At 38.6% G+C, this 16,129-nt stretch overlaps 1 protein-coding gene across 2 annotated transcripts in view; it reads left to right on the plus strand.

Moving 5' to 3' along the window:
• LOC131682266 (aquaporin AQPAe.a) overlaps nucleotides 1-16,129 on the plus strand; it is a 55,769-nt gene that overhangs the window by 18,125 nt on the left and 21,515 nt on the right. For both annotated transcript variants that reach the window (XM_058963624.1, XM_058963625.1), the window contains exons 2-3: nucleotides 11,609-11,703; nucleotides 11,824-11,930. In XM_058963624.1, the coding sequence (XP_058819607.1) occupies nucleotides 11,619-11,703; nucleotides 11,824-11,930 (192 nt within the window). In that variant the 5' untranslated portion in view covers nucleotides 11,609-11,618. The remainder of the gene's footprint in view (nucleotides 1-11,608; nucleotides 11,704-11,823; nucleotides 11,931-16,129) is intronic.

Here is a 16,129-nt window from a genome sequence, read left to right on the forward strand (position 1 = left end):
GTCAAAAGTGTAAATGCAGTACTACAAAACTGTTTGGTGTGCGATTCGCTCGATCAACTGACCGCTATCTCTCTGTTCTGAAAGTCTAACAAGCACCAATTTGTCACCATATGCGGTAAAATATGACACTGATAACATCTCCCTCGCGTACATGACACATTTCCAAGATGGGAGAAATAGGCACTACAAGCCTTCACCTGCATAAATGGTGTTACTAATTATCATTAAAGGATGTGATAATTTACATCATTGACGGCGGCAGCAACAAGCATAACGAGTATCATCTCGTCGGAGCAGGCTTAAATTTGTAATCATGATTATCCTACATATGTATGTACACCATGTAAAGAGTAAAAATACTAAAATGCAAGCACGTGTGATGAATTTCAATACATGAAGTGCATCGCACTTGACTCTGCAAACACATCACCGCAAACGACTAACGCAATGCCATGGCGCGCGTAGCCAATAAGAAGTGTGTTTACCTCGATAAGCATGAATTCGCTTCGAACGAGTAGGATTCCTCCCACTACGTCATTGGACTTCAGTCAGTAAGTTGACAGTAGTATATATGGAACAGACTTAAGCCACTCTCAAGGACGGCTCCATGGGGCTACGATTTATCTGGTTACATTGGGCTCAATCATAAATCAACCGGATGGGGCAATCGTTTGTTTATTAGTTTATAGTCTGTCATGATTACAGCTGGTTGAGTCAATTATTATTGTCACGTTTGTGTGGAATTGGATGCTATTAAATTGGGTTATGACTAATGCCGAAATGTAATAAAACCTTTTGTATCTCATTTAATCAGCTATGAATATGCTTGATCTGAAGTTTGTCAGGAAAAATTGGATGAGATTTGTTTAAAACAATACAACTTACTGGCGCACTTTATTACCTATTAAGTTGTAGTAACAGATTATTCAAACTAATAAATACGATCACAATTGACAATATGTTTGCGTAGTATTTATCATAAACAAATACGCATATTGCTACCTCGCAAATCTTAATACACACTGCAAATATGCTAATTACCACAACACCGCTGTGATTATGTGTAGCGTACATTTGCAATCACGAACATAGGACCGAGATCTTACTTATGATAACAAAAGTCATTCCACTGTAAATACGAAGCGGATAAAAAGCACAGGTTTAGTTACTATTGCGATTGTTCTATTCCAAATACGATTGAAATGCACGAATATGCACAAGGGAAGGAATAAAAAGGGTTGTGAGTTTATTTTCACCCTGTTTCTATTATCATCCTACTCATTTAGAGCCGCTCGGTAGAACAGCGCCTACCATCTTCGTTAAATACGTTGGTTCGAATGGTACGGCGATAATAGGCAATGTAGTATATACAGGTATGGCAAAGATGGCGCTTTGGTATTCGTAAGATGAATCTTACATGAGTGGTGTGAATGATCACAGAATAAATCGACTTGATTTCGTCATACCGTTCGTTCCGCTCCCATTGAATCGAGTGAACGCTCTGACGTCGACCCGTTGTGCTTCTGGATTGTTTACATATTTTTGGTTGCCAACAGTAGGAAACCGTGTGTTCTGCCACACCTATATATATACCTCATTGGATAATAGGGGCAGTTGAATTGAGCTTTCGTTGCGTTCAAACACGAGCATTGATTGAAATAATTCAACATCCTCCCTAATAGGTCCAAAATAGGTTCTTCGCCCTAACTTGTAAGATGAGAACTATAAATCTTTCTACGATTTTGCTTGCATTCCATCGTGGGCATACCTGGATCGATTTGACTCTGCCAAACCGTGAAAACCGTTACAATCTTCATCAATCAAAATGTTGCTCTACCAGGGTGGGTTGAAAACATTTCGTTTATGCAAACAAAACAGGTTCTTATTCGATGTAAAGAAAACGAATATTTCAATTCCAGCCAGTGGGCCTAGAGAGCTCCCGTTATTTATTATATGAGAAGTAATAAGTTCATTCAAATACAATACCGTTGTAGTAAGAGGGAAAAGCTTGCTGGACACAGAAACTCACAGTAAAATGTTGATTCGTTTTGTATTTAGAAACAATGTTTCTCGAGCAATATTGTCTGCCCAAATGAAACATGCAGTCTCATCAGCATCAAACTGAGTAACACACTATAATTAGCAAGTTAACATCCAATAAAATCAATATCGGAAGATCGGTCGCTATCGCAAGGTTGCTAATTACTACCAGTAGACATGCATTCAGTCAATCAATATAATTTGCAAATTAGTACCGGCTCATCACCATTAAGAGCTAGAACTTCCAGACAACGATTTCTGTAGTCGATTGATAAGTTCGTGTTGATGAGTATGAAAATAGAAATAGAAATCTAAAAGTAAGTTGGCAAGGGTGTTTGTGTGCGAAAAATATGAAGAAATATAGTGCGTGTGCATTTCAGTCATGCTGTGAAACTCAAATGATTAGATTTTATTTAGTATCGAAAAGATTTTTAATGCCTTATGATATACAAGTTTGGGGAAATTAACCAGAAAACAAATAAATTTGCACAGTTCTTAAAAGGTTGATATCAAATCTTTTAACCCATTTTACGTTTTTTTTTCAAATAAAGAAAAAACTCCCTTCGTTATAAAATGAAGGTGAACTTATATACCAATTGTCTATGCACGGAAAAAATACCACTTAGGGGCAGACATTCGAATTGGTCAGCTGATAGGTTTAAATCCCTGCACTACTTATCATGCGCAGTGGCAGTTCTTAAACCATAGCTGTACTGTATCATAGAGTTATGCGTGAGTGCCGGAAGCGCTAAGGATGCTAGGTTCAAGTAGCCAGTAGAGCGGAACATTTTTTTATAGATTCCCGCTATTCCACTTGTTCATCATTCCAATTTTCTTTCTTATGTGAGTATACTAATAAATATATAAATAAATAGGATCATTCGTACCGTAACTCTCAGACACTTTGGAAGTGTTTTAATCTCTGAGCAGTTTGTTATCGGAAGCTTTATCTCGGTATTGCTTTGTACTCGTTCTCATGGCTACATTCCTCAACCTTTTGTTCGCGCAGTCAAAGTTAAACAATAGCCAGCAATATAAACTAGATCGGCGCGTCGTTGGACGGAAATTTGAAGATTAGTGTTTTATATCTTTTCTTACACATTTATTACTTTATTCCGACTTGTGCGGGTGCTAATCCCGTGCGCTGACGGTGTCGATGGCTCCCTCTCCGGACGGCCCCCCTCCCGAACTAAAAAATATCCATAACTCGGAACCGGTCCATTTGTGGTCTACTTTCGGCCCAAAACTAAATCTCTGAATAGTTTACAGATTTACAAAGACGTGATAGAACGATCCTCGTCTGTTACTGCAATTTCAAAGATCCGCCCAAACAAGATCAGGGTCCGATATTGCTTGCTGCGACTATAAGGCAAAGACCTTTTCATAGCTTCAATTTTATTCCCCCTAACACCGCCGTTGGGCACCAGCGCCTACACATCATAGAATCCCTGCCTGCACCGCAACTAGTTTTGGCAGACTTTAACTCTCACGGTACGACATGATGATGCCTTCATGATGCCGATTAAACTTCCTTAATTCACGATTTTTGCGATAATATCAATTGGACAATTTTAAACACGGATGAAATGACACAGCTTCCTACTCCACCAGCGTCCGCGATCCCCCTAGATTTGTCCCTCTTATCAACATCGCTGCGGTTAGATTGCACGTGGAAAGTAATCTCGGATCTCCACGATAGCGACCAATCAACAACAGCTCAAGGCCATCGGAATCAATCAACATTTTCTATGACCTCATACGAAACATTGATTGGAAGAGTTATGCTGCCCTGATATCCGACAAAATCGAATCCACTCAATAGATTCTTCCGGAGGAAGCGTACAGCACGAATGATGCTCAGACTAAACCAGTGCCCGGCGCAAACATAGAAAAACGTCCGCAGCGTGTAAGACCTTCCGGACCGAAGGGTTACCCGCTAGATGCGGACAGTACGCAGCGTCAAGAGACGCCGCACAGTGGGGCGAAATTGAAAAAAAGACGGTCAAAAGTCTTTCCTGAGTTTCACAGATGTTTGATGTCTTCTGAAAAGTTTCCTAGGATTACATTCTACATATTTTAGGATACGCACTTTAATTTTGCTTAAGGTGTAACTGTCATTTAAAGAAAAAAAAATTGTCTCGGCACCAAAAAAATATTTTTGCACTTTGACGAACATATCCGCTATCTATATAATTTTTCTTAAGCGATATGTACGTTGCACCTTAAAATCAGTATTTTAACTTTCTCTTCCACATCTTAAGTTTTTAATATCGTCAAAACACATAACTTTTCTGAAGACTCCAATGATGTATGATATGTGCTTCGGGATATAAATCGATTTCTCTAAAAAGTACTCTTTTTCATTATGAAATTTCTCAAAACTGTGAAACTTTGTGAACCAAAACTCAGCATGGTTAGATTCGCCATGTTATGTAGTATATGTAAGTGAAGTATAACAATCCGGAATTTTCGGGTTTTTTTGTTTTCATGCATTTTGGGCCTTTCTATAGATACTGTGAAATATCCATACATTGTACATTATAAATTGCATGAAAACTAAAAAGCCCAAAAAGTCCGGATTATTATACTTCACTTACATATACTACATAACATAGCGAATCTAATCATGCCGAGTTATGGTTCACAAAGTTCCACATTTTTTGATAAATTTTGTAATGAAAAGAGCATTTTGTAGAGAAAAATCGATTTATATCCCGAAGCACATATCATACATCATTGAAGTCTTCAGAAAAGTTATGTGTTTCGACGATATCTAAAACTTTCTAGAACATACCAAAATTTAGTTGTAGAAGACAAAGTTAAAACCTGTTTCAATCCACCTAGCGGTGCAATTATGCCTTTCTCAATCACAAACAGGAGAATTATTGAGTTGTTCATATTCATTAAAAACTGTATGTATAATGTATATATTACATTTTTATTTTACACGACATGACAACTATATACGAGAAAAAAATCATTAGTCGAGTTCTAAAATTTTGTAAAAGAAAAACCAGCCACGGCAATATTAAGTTGAAATATTGAGAAAGGCAAAAAGTGCAAAATCGGCAAAGTCCCAAAAAGTCGATTTTTATGAAATTTGTTTTTTTTTTCTAGTTAACATAAAATCTCGACGTTTCATGCATTTTAAAGATGTTTGGCATCAAAAATACGAAATCGATTTCTGAAAAAAAAGGGCCCCCCTTTGAAAAAAAAATTGAGTTTCGGCTTATATGGGAATTTCATATGTGACCGGACGGTTCAGTCTATATTTCCGGATCCATATAAGCGATCCGTACGAAATTTTACAGACATCTGTGGGGATATTATAGCTATCATGGTAGTCAACGAAAGTTTGGTTGGCCGTCGGTGATCTAGAACAGCAAATTTAAGTTGTTTGAGAGCCATTTTAGCGAAATTTTTACCTTTTTTGCTTTCATCGGAGTATCGGTTTGAATGCAATTTGCTATGTGATCGCACGCCACAACCTGTAACTCCGGAACCGGAATTCGGATCGGAATGAAATTAAATAGCCATTTACGGGGGCGCAATACCTTTCATTTGAGACTAAGTTTGGTTATATCGGTCTGGCCATCTCCGAGAAACCGATGTGACTGTTATTATGAATTTGAATACTTCCGCCGGGGCATCCAGAACCGATGATGGTGGCCAATGTGGCCAAAGAGACTTTGAATGGATGTTAGTGACCTAATACTACAAATCGAAGCAGTTGTGGTCATATTTTGGAAAAAATTTCACCTTTATACATTCATTGTAGAATTTATTAAAATCGACATTTTCTGCGTGATCGTGCTCACCACCCTGTAATTCCGGAACCGGAAGTCGGATCCGTCAGAAACTCAATAGCAGCCTATGGGAACATCGTATCTTTCATTTGAGACTAAGTTTGTCAAAATCGGTTCTGCCATCTCTGAGAAAAAATGAGTGACATTTTTGGTCACATACACACACAGACGCACATACACACATACATACACACGCAACCAGCCCCCTGCCAAGGACGACGTCTCTGTACAACCAGCATCACTGCCATGAAAATCAAAACATTAATTTTAAAACGAATAATCAAAAGCTGTAATTAGTTACTAAATGTTGATTTTCTGAATAATATGGTATTAAAGCACCGCCTACGAGTGGTCAATGGATAGCGGTCTATGAACAGCTGTAACTGTTCCGTAGTATTCCGATCTTAAGGTTGGACAGAGAAAGGGTAAAAATGGAAAACGAAAAAAGCAGTTTTTTTTCCAGACCGTATGTCAGATCTTCATAAAAATCAATCAGCAGTACTGTAGCAACATTCTACATACGCTGATTGATTTTTAGGAAGGTCTGACATACGGTGAGGAAAAAACTGCTATTTTCGTTTACAAATTTTGCGCATTCTCTGTCCAACCTTAATGAAATTTTGAGAAAATTTTCCTCAGCGTAGGGTTACTGTGCCCTAATTCATCTTAGCACCTCTATTCATCCTACCCATTTGAACACATTAGTTAGAGCAGTATCTGCTCTCTCTCTATTCAACGCATTGGCTCAAATGGTAGGACGAATAAGGGTGCGTTGTACTCGACATTTCGCTTTGCTCAAACGGGAGTATTTTACATTTTCCAGGCGAGATTTTTTATTGTACTGCTTATTAGGAACGAAGCAACTTAGCGCATTCCAATCACTGAAAGCCGAGTTATCCGCGAAAGAGTGTGACATCCCGACTAATGAGATGAATAAGGGCTCGTCTACCGTATGTAGTTTCAGAATATCTAATTTACAAAAGTTCGATTTTTTTCATCCTGACAAAAATGTGTAACCACTTAAGGGAAAATTGAATAAAAACAAAACATAAACACCGATTTAACCACTCTAACTTCTCTAAACGTATTCTGTAAGAGTATATGAACAATACTAACTCATTGATAATGCCTGCTGTGCGATATTGCTGTAGTAATAGGAGTTATTCTTATATATAGTAGGTTGGGCCATAATGGGAAAAATATATAGATGGCATATATGTTCAGCAAAGTTGTTCAACATAAATTGCTCTACAAGATTCCGAAGAAAAAAAAATTGTTGTTGACCTAAGAATTTTTTTAAATGGCAGTTGCACCTTAAGCAAAACTAAAGTGCTTACTCTAAAATATGTAAAATGTGAATATTCAAACCGTTGGACTTTGCTAAGAAGGTTTGTTCGGATTCCGCGCAGGCACAGAATAGCTACCGAGTCGCGTCTCCTAGCGATACCGCGAACGAAATACCGTTTTCGATGATGAAATTGACCTGGTTTCTTATCATGCAAAAATAAAGCCTAAGGTATGGATTTTGTTGGCTATTTTCGGCAAATTTAAGACTAAGAGACGCGAAAGCAATGAAATTGATAGACGGATAGGTATTCTAGAGCGAATCAGTTATAAACTTAGAACGGAAAACAAGGACTAGGCAGGCTCATATGGACATGATCGAAAGGAAGTGTGTAGAATCCTTTGCCTTCTGCTAAGTAGGAGTTGGTCGTTGCACCCAAGTCTACCGCATGGTCGTTGATAGAACATAACTCATCATCATGTTTTACCGCCGGCATCCCCGGGTGTACTAAAAACTTTAACCGCGTTTTTCCCGAAACCACTTTTTTGGAAACGTAACTCGATTTGATTTTTGATCGCTTTGAAATTTTCGCAGTATATTCAAAATTTCTTTCTCCAGCGACGTACGTAGGATTTTATTTTTTTATTGCTTAATTTTTTTAAATTAAATTTTATGTAGATTTTTATGATATTTTGGGCTTTTTTGTTTAAAAGTGCACCAAAATCAAAATATCAAAAAAAAAATCCTACGTATGTTGCTTGCTATTGTCATAAGGAATCAGATAAACTTATTTTTTTACTCTATAGGTCAAAAATGACGGGAGATAGTTTTCCGGCCGTAGACCCCTTCCAAAAATCGCGTAGGGGGAAAATGCTGCATAGCCTCAATCTTGTGGCGAAAGTTTTAGAAAAAAAATTTTTTTTCTGATAAATAATGATGTTATAAATTCCTCGAGATCTCGACTCATCTCTTTATTGCGTCAAGAAAAATTTCTGAAATATACCTACTTTTTCGTACTCTACAGTGGTGTAACCCCTTAAAGGTGATTTAAAATTATACGGCGATTAATTTATTCATTTAATGAATAATTTAACTCACGAATCGTTTTGAAACTTGAATGAGATAAAAACGAGGGCAACGTACCAACCATTGCAGTTTGTAGGAGGTTAGTATATAGCGATGGGAGTGGCTTGGCTAAGAAGGTTAATGTCACTTTTTTGGTCCTTGGGGATGGGGCAGAGGTATTGCTCTGGCGAATGAGCCTTGCTTGAAGCGCCTTTACTGGCTCTTAAGAAATTAAAAATGTTAAATGCAAAAAATAGCGCCTTTAAGCTGTATTGGTACCGTGCCTTTTCAAATGAACAGACCGAAGAAAAACATAAATATGTTGGATAAAAATTCAAATAAAGTAAAAAATTAAAAAAAAAAATTAAGTAAGATATAAGATAACAAATAAATAAACGAAAAGAACAGTAAATAGCTAGCCATATTCAAAAAAGGTTTTAATTTAATATTTATCTTTTCGTATTTTAAGTACCACCGTTCATGGTTGATTATTTGATGTTGCACGTTTCAATGTTTGTTAATCGATTAAACTGTACGCACACGAGCTGGCAGGAGACACGCCACAAAAAATATTCACTATGAATTTGGTTCTAGCTATGCCAACGCGGAAACAGCAATACCATTGGAATAGATGGAACAAAATCCATAGTAAATATTTAGTGGCGTGTGTCCTGTCGCCTCATGTGAGAACAGCTTTATTCTCAAGTTTTGTCCCGCTTCTGGAAATTCTTTTCCTTCAACTAAACTTGTTTGAAACATGGTTCAGATCCAAACATAACCATTCGCTAGTTGAAAAACACATGTGAGCACGATCAATCATATCTCCAGTGTCGCTTATAAATTCATTTAGATAAATTGAAAAAAGCTGCCGCGTAATTAACTCAGTACAAAATGATCGAATAAATCACTTACAATTAGCGCTACAGTCAGCCGAGGCAAGGGGCAAATGATGAAAAAATATGTAGCCGCAACTCTCACACCACAATGCGTTGATATTGTAGGCGATTTCAACAATCGAGATGGGAACGCACGGACACTCGCGGTTTAATTGAAATTCTGGCAGGTAGAATCATATTCAATACCTGCTTCGCACGGTCGAGCTACACGCAATTGCCTTACAATTGTTGTGAAAGTTTTCGTTCTAGAATACATTTTATCTAGGGAGTGAAATCAATTTTCAAAACGCACAACGCAAGTCCATACAAGAAAGGCGACGAAAGCTCGCCATCATTTTTTCAGGTCAACACGCTTTGTGGAAATATTAATACAGAATTGTTTTAATCTTAATAACTGTCATATTAGAAATTCAATCAATATTTTGCATAATGTGTTGACTGTTGAGCGCATTTTAGACCAATTCCCATTTCCTTATTTGAACACCTTGGTTGATAGTGTTTGCTTTTTGCTACCTCTTTCCAGCGTATTGGCTCAACTGGTAGAAATCTTCAGGCAAAACAATTACCGACTTATATCACGTAAAGAACATAAATTCATCCTATCATGCTATTTAAAACAAATATGTCTTACATTTCAATTAACGATGGTAGCTCCCGAAACACGAAAAATCTTCTCATTTTTTTCTCTTCCAAACTTATTTTCATTACACCTGTCCAGCATACAACATTTTTATTGAACCTATAGAATCGATAATATTGAAAATAGGAAAATAAAAATTGTGCGTGCAATTGCGAATTTGCCGGCTACAGTACACGGGCAAATAAATTCACCAAAGCCAATGGATACTCATTTGCATTGCGAAAAGGTGAAGCCAGGATGTGCATTCGAGACTTAAATATACACGTATGATACCAATATGCGCACACCTTGATGTCCGCCAACGAATGCTGTTTCGTAGAGTAGGAATAACCTTCGAATTCTCGCAAAGGAATCGTATATGAAAACGCTGTACTATTTGGAGGGATGACAGATAATTTTTGTTCTTTATGTTATTCTAATTCAAATTAGCAACAAAGCAAAACTTTGGTATACTATTACATTACAGAACTATTGGCGTGCGCACAGGGGGTAGGTGTTTAGTAAAACGTGGTGAAACCATAGACTGGAAGCAAAAGGTAACAACTTTGGCAAAGTTTCATCATTTTCGAATGTGGGCCCCTTTTTATACCCGGTTGTGGACCACCATAAAAAATCATTTCCGAAGCAACAGCTTCGCTCAATTCAACTTCAAGCACGTTTCTTAAATCCAGCGCTTCTCGAGATACTAACTTTTCTTCGGTGTAGGCATGCGAGCACGCGAAAAACCAACAAAAGGTGTTCAAAACCAATGGAAAATAGTATTTTGACTACTCCCGAGAATATTGCCGATTAGAATTTGCTATGAAATGTGCTAAAATGTGCAACCATTTTTGTAATTCAAAATGTCTTACTTCACTAACTGCCCGAATAGAAATGCACAACAATATTACAGCACTTTTTTATTTTTACATTACAACGAAAAACAATGTTATTCTGGAAAATTTACAATGGAAAAATAATCACATTTGTTGTTTCTACATCCAATTTCATTGTGAACCCGATTTTTACATGAAAAAAGGGGGGTCGTTAAGGGATGTAACAATGAAAAAGTTGATCTTTTCCCATACATTCTGAAATCAAAAACTTCGATTTACATTGTTTTTCCGTTGTAGATTTTGGAGGCATGAAGGACTGCATCATAAGTACATTGATGTTACAAGAAAAGTTGTTGTTAACAAATAAAACTGTTGTAAATTCAACGTTTCTACGATCAATTTCGACTTTCTATTCGGGTGGGGCTAGGTGATTTTATAAAATCTAAAATATGTAAATAACGAAAGAATGTAAGGTTTGCGCGCTTATAACTCCGCTAGTGATGGATGGATCATTTATACACTAGACGTTAAAAAACCAACAGCTTGAGAAAATTTGAACAACGCTGCAAGATATTTATTATGCACAGACATTTTTATATAAAATGTTTGCAAACTATACAATCCTAACCATCCATTTATTATGCTGTCATTTTTGTGGTTACTTCTTCGTGCACTGTTTCCCGTTTCGGATAACATTTCTGGCTCGACGTCCACATGTCATGTGATACCCGTTTCCCGAATTCTTTCAACTCTTCAGACTTTTACGCAAAATAAAAACCTGTTTTGTTATAACTTTATACATAACGAGACAACAGCAGGGGAAATCCTTTCTGAACGCAGCATTACACATAGCTCTTCTCTGAGGTTAGTTTCAGGCAACAAATTGTATGTCTGATTTGACACAGAACGTCAGAATTACGTCATGCCCATTCATCAACTTTGTTTCTTACTGCCTGTCGAATAAGGTAGATAAACCTTTTTACTACTCAGAATTAAAACATCATTAGAGCTTCACAACAACAGCACATGAAAAATATATTCCCTTTGTATACATCTTACAGATTAGACAGAATGTGTACCTCATACAAAATCGGCATGGAGGAGCTTTCCGGCAAATCCAGTAACATCTGGAAGGCAGTACTAGCGGAATTTATCGGTAAGAGAACCAATATAACAAACTGTCTAGCTTCAATCAGAATAGTTTGATGAGCAAATAACAGCGTGCCTCCCAGTTACTAACACTCCTTTTATTTATTTATCAATTCACCGATGATAGGTATCTTCATACTCAACTTCTTCGGTTGTGCGGCGTGTACCCATGCGGCTGGTGACAAAACACTCATCTCACTCGCCTTCGGACTCAGCGTGTTTATGGTCGTCATGGTAAGGCAACTAACGGTGTGGGTTTAGTTTACTGACAATAATCTGTTGGGTTTTTAATGGGATTAGATTTTCATTGTTTCAGCTTTATTGGTATTTTTGTATGTACTCTAATGAGAACCTTAGGCTGTGCTTACTAATTTATTCTTAACTAATGGTCATAAAAAAGAAATCATCTGTTGTTTCTCGGCATCACACCAAGATCATTTATGACGGCCAAAGATATCGTTATAATAATGATTACACAAAGGCTTTTGCGTAGTATTCCTTTTCAGACCATTTAAATGTAATTTAATGTTATTACCGGTGTTTAACATTCATTTGCCCATGTTGTTTATAAACATTTCTAAGATGCTTGTATAACTATGCTTAGTAACCACAATGCATTATGCAAGGGGAATATATTGGACTTCATTGAGCAACATACGATATGCGATAAAAGGCCTTATTGCTAAATTAATTTAGAAAGGTAGGTTTTAAATATTTTTATAAGACACATCGGAAAATTGTATCTCTGTAGTAAACTTGAGACCATCATACCACAAATTATCGAACGACCGTTCGATATCCAAGATCACCATTGTAAAGAGCATCTTACACGAGCAATATTGACAATAAACCAATTATTGATCAATATATTGATCATGTAAGCACATTTCAAAAATATTGATTTTGTAGGATTCAAATGGGATTGACGTATTGAAGCAGTCTTGTCAATATTTTATTGACAATATTCTTGTCTCGCACAGGATCCGCTTAAAGGGTATCCCACTTCAAATTGCATCACGGATAGAAACGCTGTAGAAAATTACCTAGTGATTCGATCCTTTTCAAACTTTCAGACAAAATATAACCCATTAGTAAGCTTTTGGCATATTTATTTCACTCAACTTCTATACCATAACCGCACGTTCGCACCTTACGCTTCACACTTCACTTTGTCTGTAGACACTTCTTGAGGTAGATCTCCCCGTTTACAGTCCCAGTAGTCACGAACGGTGCACTTCGTTTCCCACATGAGCAGATCGCTTGCCAAATCATATTATGCTATATTTCACCCTAAGGAGGAAAATTTGGTAAAAACCAAAATTTCTCACTAGGGTGAAAATTTGTTGGTAAAAACCAGTCTTTGTACAGGAGGGCACAAATCCTTATTTCATACTATGTTTTGGTTTTTACCAAATTTTCCTCCTTAGGGTGAAATATAGCATAGTGCTTTCGCATAGGCCTGCTAAGCCAAGACAAGTTTCGGCTTCACTTGTGTCTCATCGGCATAAACAGAACTTCTGCTCGAACGGGACATCACGTTTGATCAGTCGTTTGATTGAAACACATAGTGTGTTTTAGTTTTAAGGGATTTGCGTCAAGCCGGCGCTAATCTATTCCGACAATACGTTAGTGTCGGTTTCTGAAGAGGCGAAGCCGAAACGCAACATAGTATGATAGTACAAATCATTTTTATTTATTTCCTTATCTTCGGTATACACCGTACAGACGCATTTTAAAACTATATATTTCTTATTAATATCTTATATCTATGCTTGGAAATGTTAAAATCATACACTGAAGAAGCTTCGTTAAATCTGCGGCAACATCTTTCCAGTGGATTATTTTGTCCATATGAAGTACGGTGTCTAGGGATCCACAACAGAGTGGGGTTACGGAGAACACGAGGAGGCGCATACAAATTAACGCCCGAGAGAAGATCGGGACTATCGATATTACCTGACAGCAAGTCGAAAACAAAAACTCTTTGCAGGAAGATACGGCGAGTCGCCAGAGTCTGCAGACCGAGTAGCATACATCTATCGGCATAAGGAGGCAACACAACTGGATCATTCCATGGAAGTTTCCTGAGGGCGAATCGCACAAAACATCTTTGTATACGCTCTAGTCGGTCAATTTGAACGGCATGGTATGGTGCCCACACTTGCACAGCATACTCCAGAACACTTCTGATCAGGGCACAGTAGAGTGCTTTTAGTGCGTAGAAATCATCGAAGTCCGCCGTGTTCCGCTTTAAGAAGCCCAGCATTCCGAAAGCCTTAGCAGTTGTCGCGGTGATATGGTCGGAAAAGCTCAACTTCCTATCGAAGAGCACTCCCAAGTCACGGATCGAGTCGACGCTTTCAATTGTTCTACCTTTTAGACTGTATTCATAGCGTCCTGGAGTAAGCAAGCGTCCGAAACTGATTACTTTGCATTTATTAACGTTGACTTCCATTCCGTTAAGCGTGCACCATTCTTGAATAGTACAGATATCTTCTTGAAGCACTACGGCGTCAAGTGCAGAAGCGATAGTTCGGAAGATTTTGAGATCGTCCGCGTACAGCAATTTCCCAGACTTGATCCGACTACAGATATCGTTAATAAACAGAATAAAAATAAGCGGGCCCAGATGACTTCCTTGCGGGACACCTGTGGGTGTTCTGAATGTGCTTGAACGCGTGTTTTTTATACTCACGAATGCCGAGCGATCGGAAAGATACGACTGCAACCAGTTAGTCAACCAGGTGGGAAATCCCAAACGCTTTAATTTCAAGATTGCGATGTTGTGCGGTACTTTGTCAAAAGCTTTTGAGAAATCGACGTAAATTGCGTCCACCTGATGACGCTTCTCGACGGCGGGAAACAACTTAGAAGTGTAGGCTATCAGGTTAGAAGTTGTTGATCGTTTTGTGACAAACCCGTGTTGATACTCCGAGATAATGTGGGATGCAGCTGCATACGTGACGTTGTAGACCAGCTTTTCGAGAACTTTGGAGAGACAGTTTAATAATGAGATACCTCTGTAATTTTCGACGTTGTGAATATTTCCAGCCTTGTGAATGGGAACGATAGCAGCTTCTTTCCAGGCGATAGGAAAAATGCCTTCAGCGAGAGAGCGATTGAAAATGATACACACCGGAAGAGACAGCACGTGGGCGCAGCTTTTTATAAATTGGGGCGAGAGATGATCGGGGCCAGGCCCTTTCGACGAATCAACAGCAGTCAGAGCCTTCAAGACGTCAGCTCGGCTTACAGTGAGACGGGGGAGATTTATGTTGTACGATGATAATGTTTCCAAATACTCTTCCGAAGGGACGGTATAGTCGCTTCTAAACACTCCGCGAAAGAAATCAGCAAACAAATTTACGGTATCAGCTGGAGATTGCGCGCTTGCGTTTCCAAGGAAAACGTCAGTGGGAGTACTACCAGATCGTTTTCTGCTGCTAACGAATTTCCAAAATGTTGCGGGGTTATCGCGAAGGCTCTTTTGCACATGATTCAAATACTCACGAAAAGCGGAATTCCGGGCCGTTTCGTATTGCAGCTCTATCCGTCGAAGAGTAACTTTGTTTTCTTCTGACTTATGGCGGAAATACCGCTTGCGTTGTTTTCGCAGTGCATTACGCAAACGGCGAATCTCAGCGTTCCACCATGGAAATTTGAAATCCACCCTCCTGTTGACTCGTTTCAGTGGAACCTTTAGGCGGAGTATGTCATATACTTTGCCATAAAACAGCGCGACTGCTTCGTCAAGCTCATTACAACACATTAAATCGGTCCAGTCGACAGCGGCAATCAGTGCGGAGATTTCGTCAAAGTTGCAACGGTTAAAGTCAAAATCAAGCTCGTCAATCGAATGAAATGAATCATCTCCAGTGTTGGTACGTACATCTAGCCGCAGGACAAACGGTTTGTGGTGAGGATCGACTTTGAGAATAGCAGTCGGAGGTTCAAGCAGCTCTACGATATCCGTGTTGTTTACGAATGCAAGATCGAGGATCCTCCCGTTCACATTCGTCAATGAGCAGATCTGGTACAGACTCCGTTACAGCTATTTCTTGTTCCGAAGAGGCATTAATAGGTAGGTAACATTTTAGATCATTATCGAGCGACCACTGAAGGCGTGGAAGATTGTAGTCTCCAAAGACGAGAACAGTGTCGGTGCTGCCAGCATTGTCTAGAATTCTTTGAACGGCATTCGCGTGCGCGTGATACAAATCCGGATCACTATTTGGCCTGAGATAAACACAGCTAATATATACAGATTGATTCGGGAGCGCGATACGCACGGCGATTTGCTCCAGGCGTTCAATTCCAGATAAGCTTAGCTGCGAGCCTACGAGGTTGTTTTTTACCGCTATTAGGACGCCACCGCCTCGACGCAGATGACTGGTTGTTGAGTTGCGGTCGCAGCGATATATTACGTAGTTTGA

The sequence above is a fragment of the Topomyia yanbarensis genome, chromosome 2 (genome assembly GCF_030247195.1).
Source record: "Topomyia yanbarensis strain Yona2022 chromosome 2, ASM3024719v1, whole genome shotgun sequence".
NCBI lineage: Eukaryota > Metazoa > Arthropoda > Insecta > Diptera > Culicidae > Topomyia > Topomyia yanbarensis.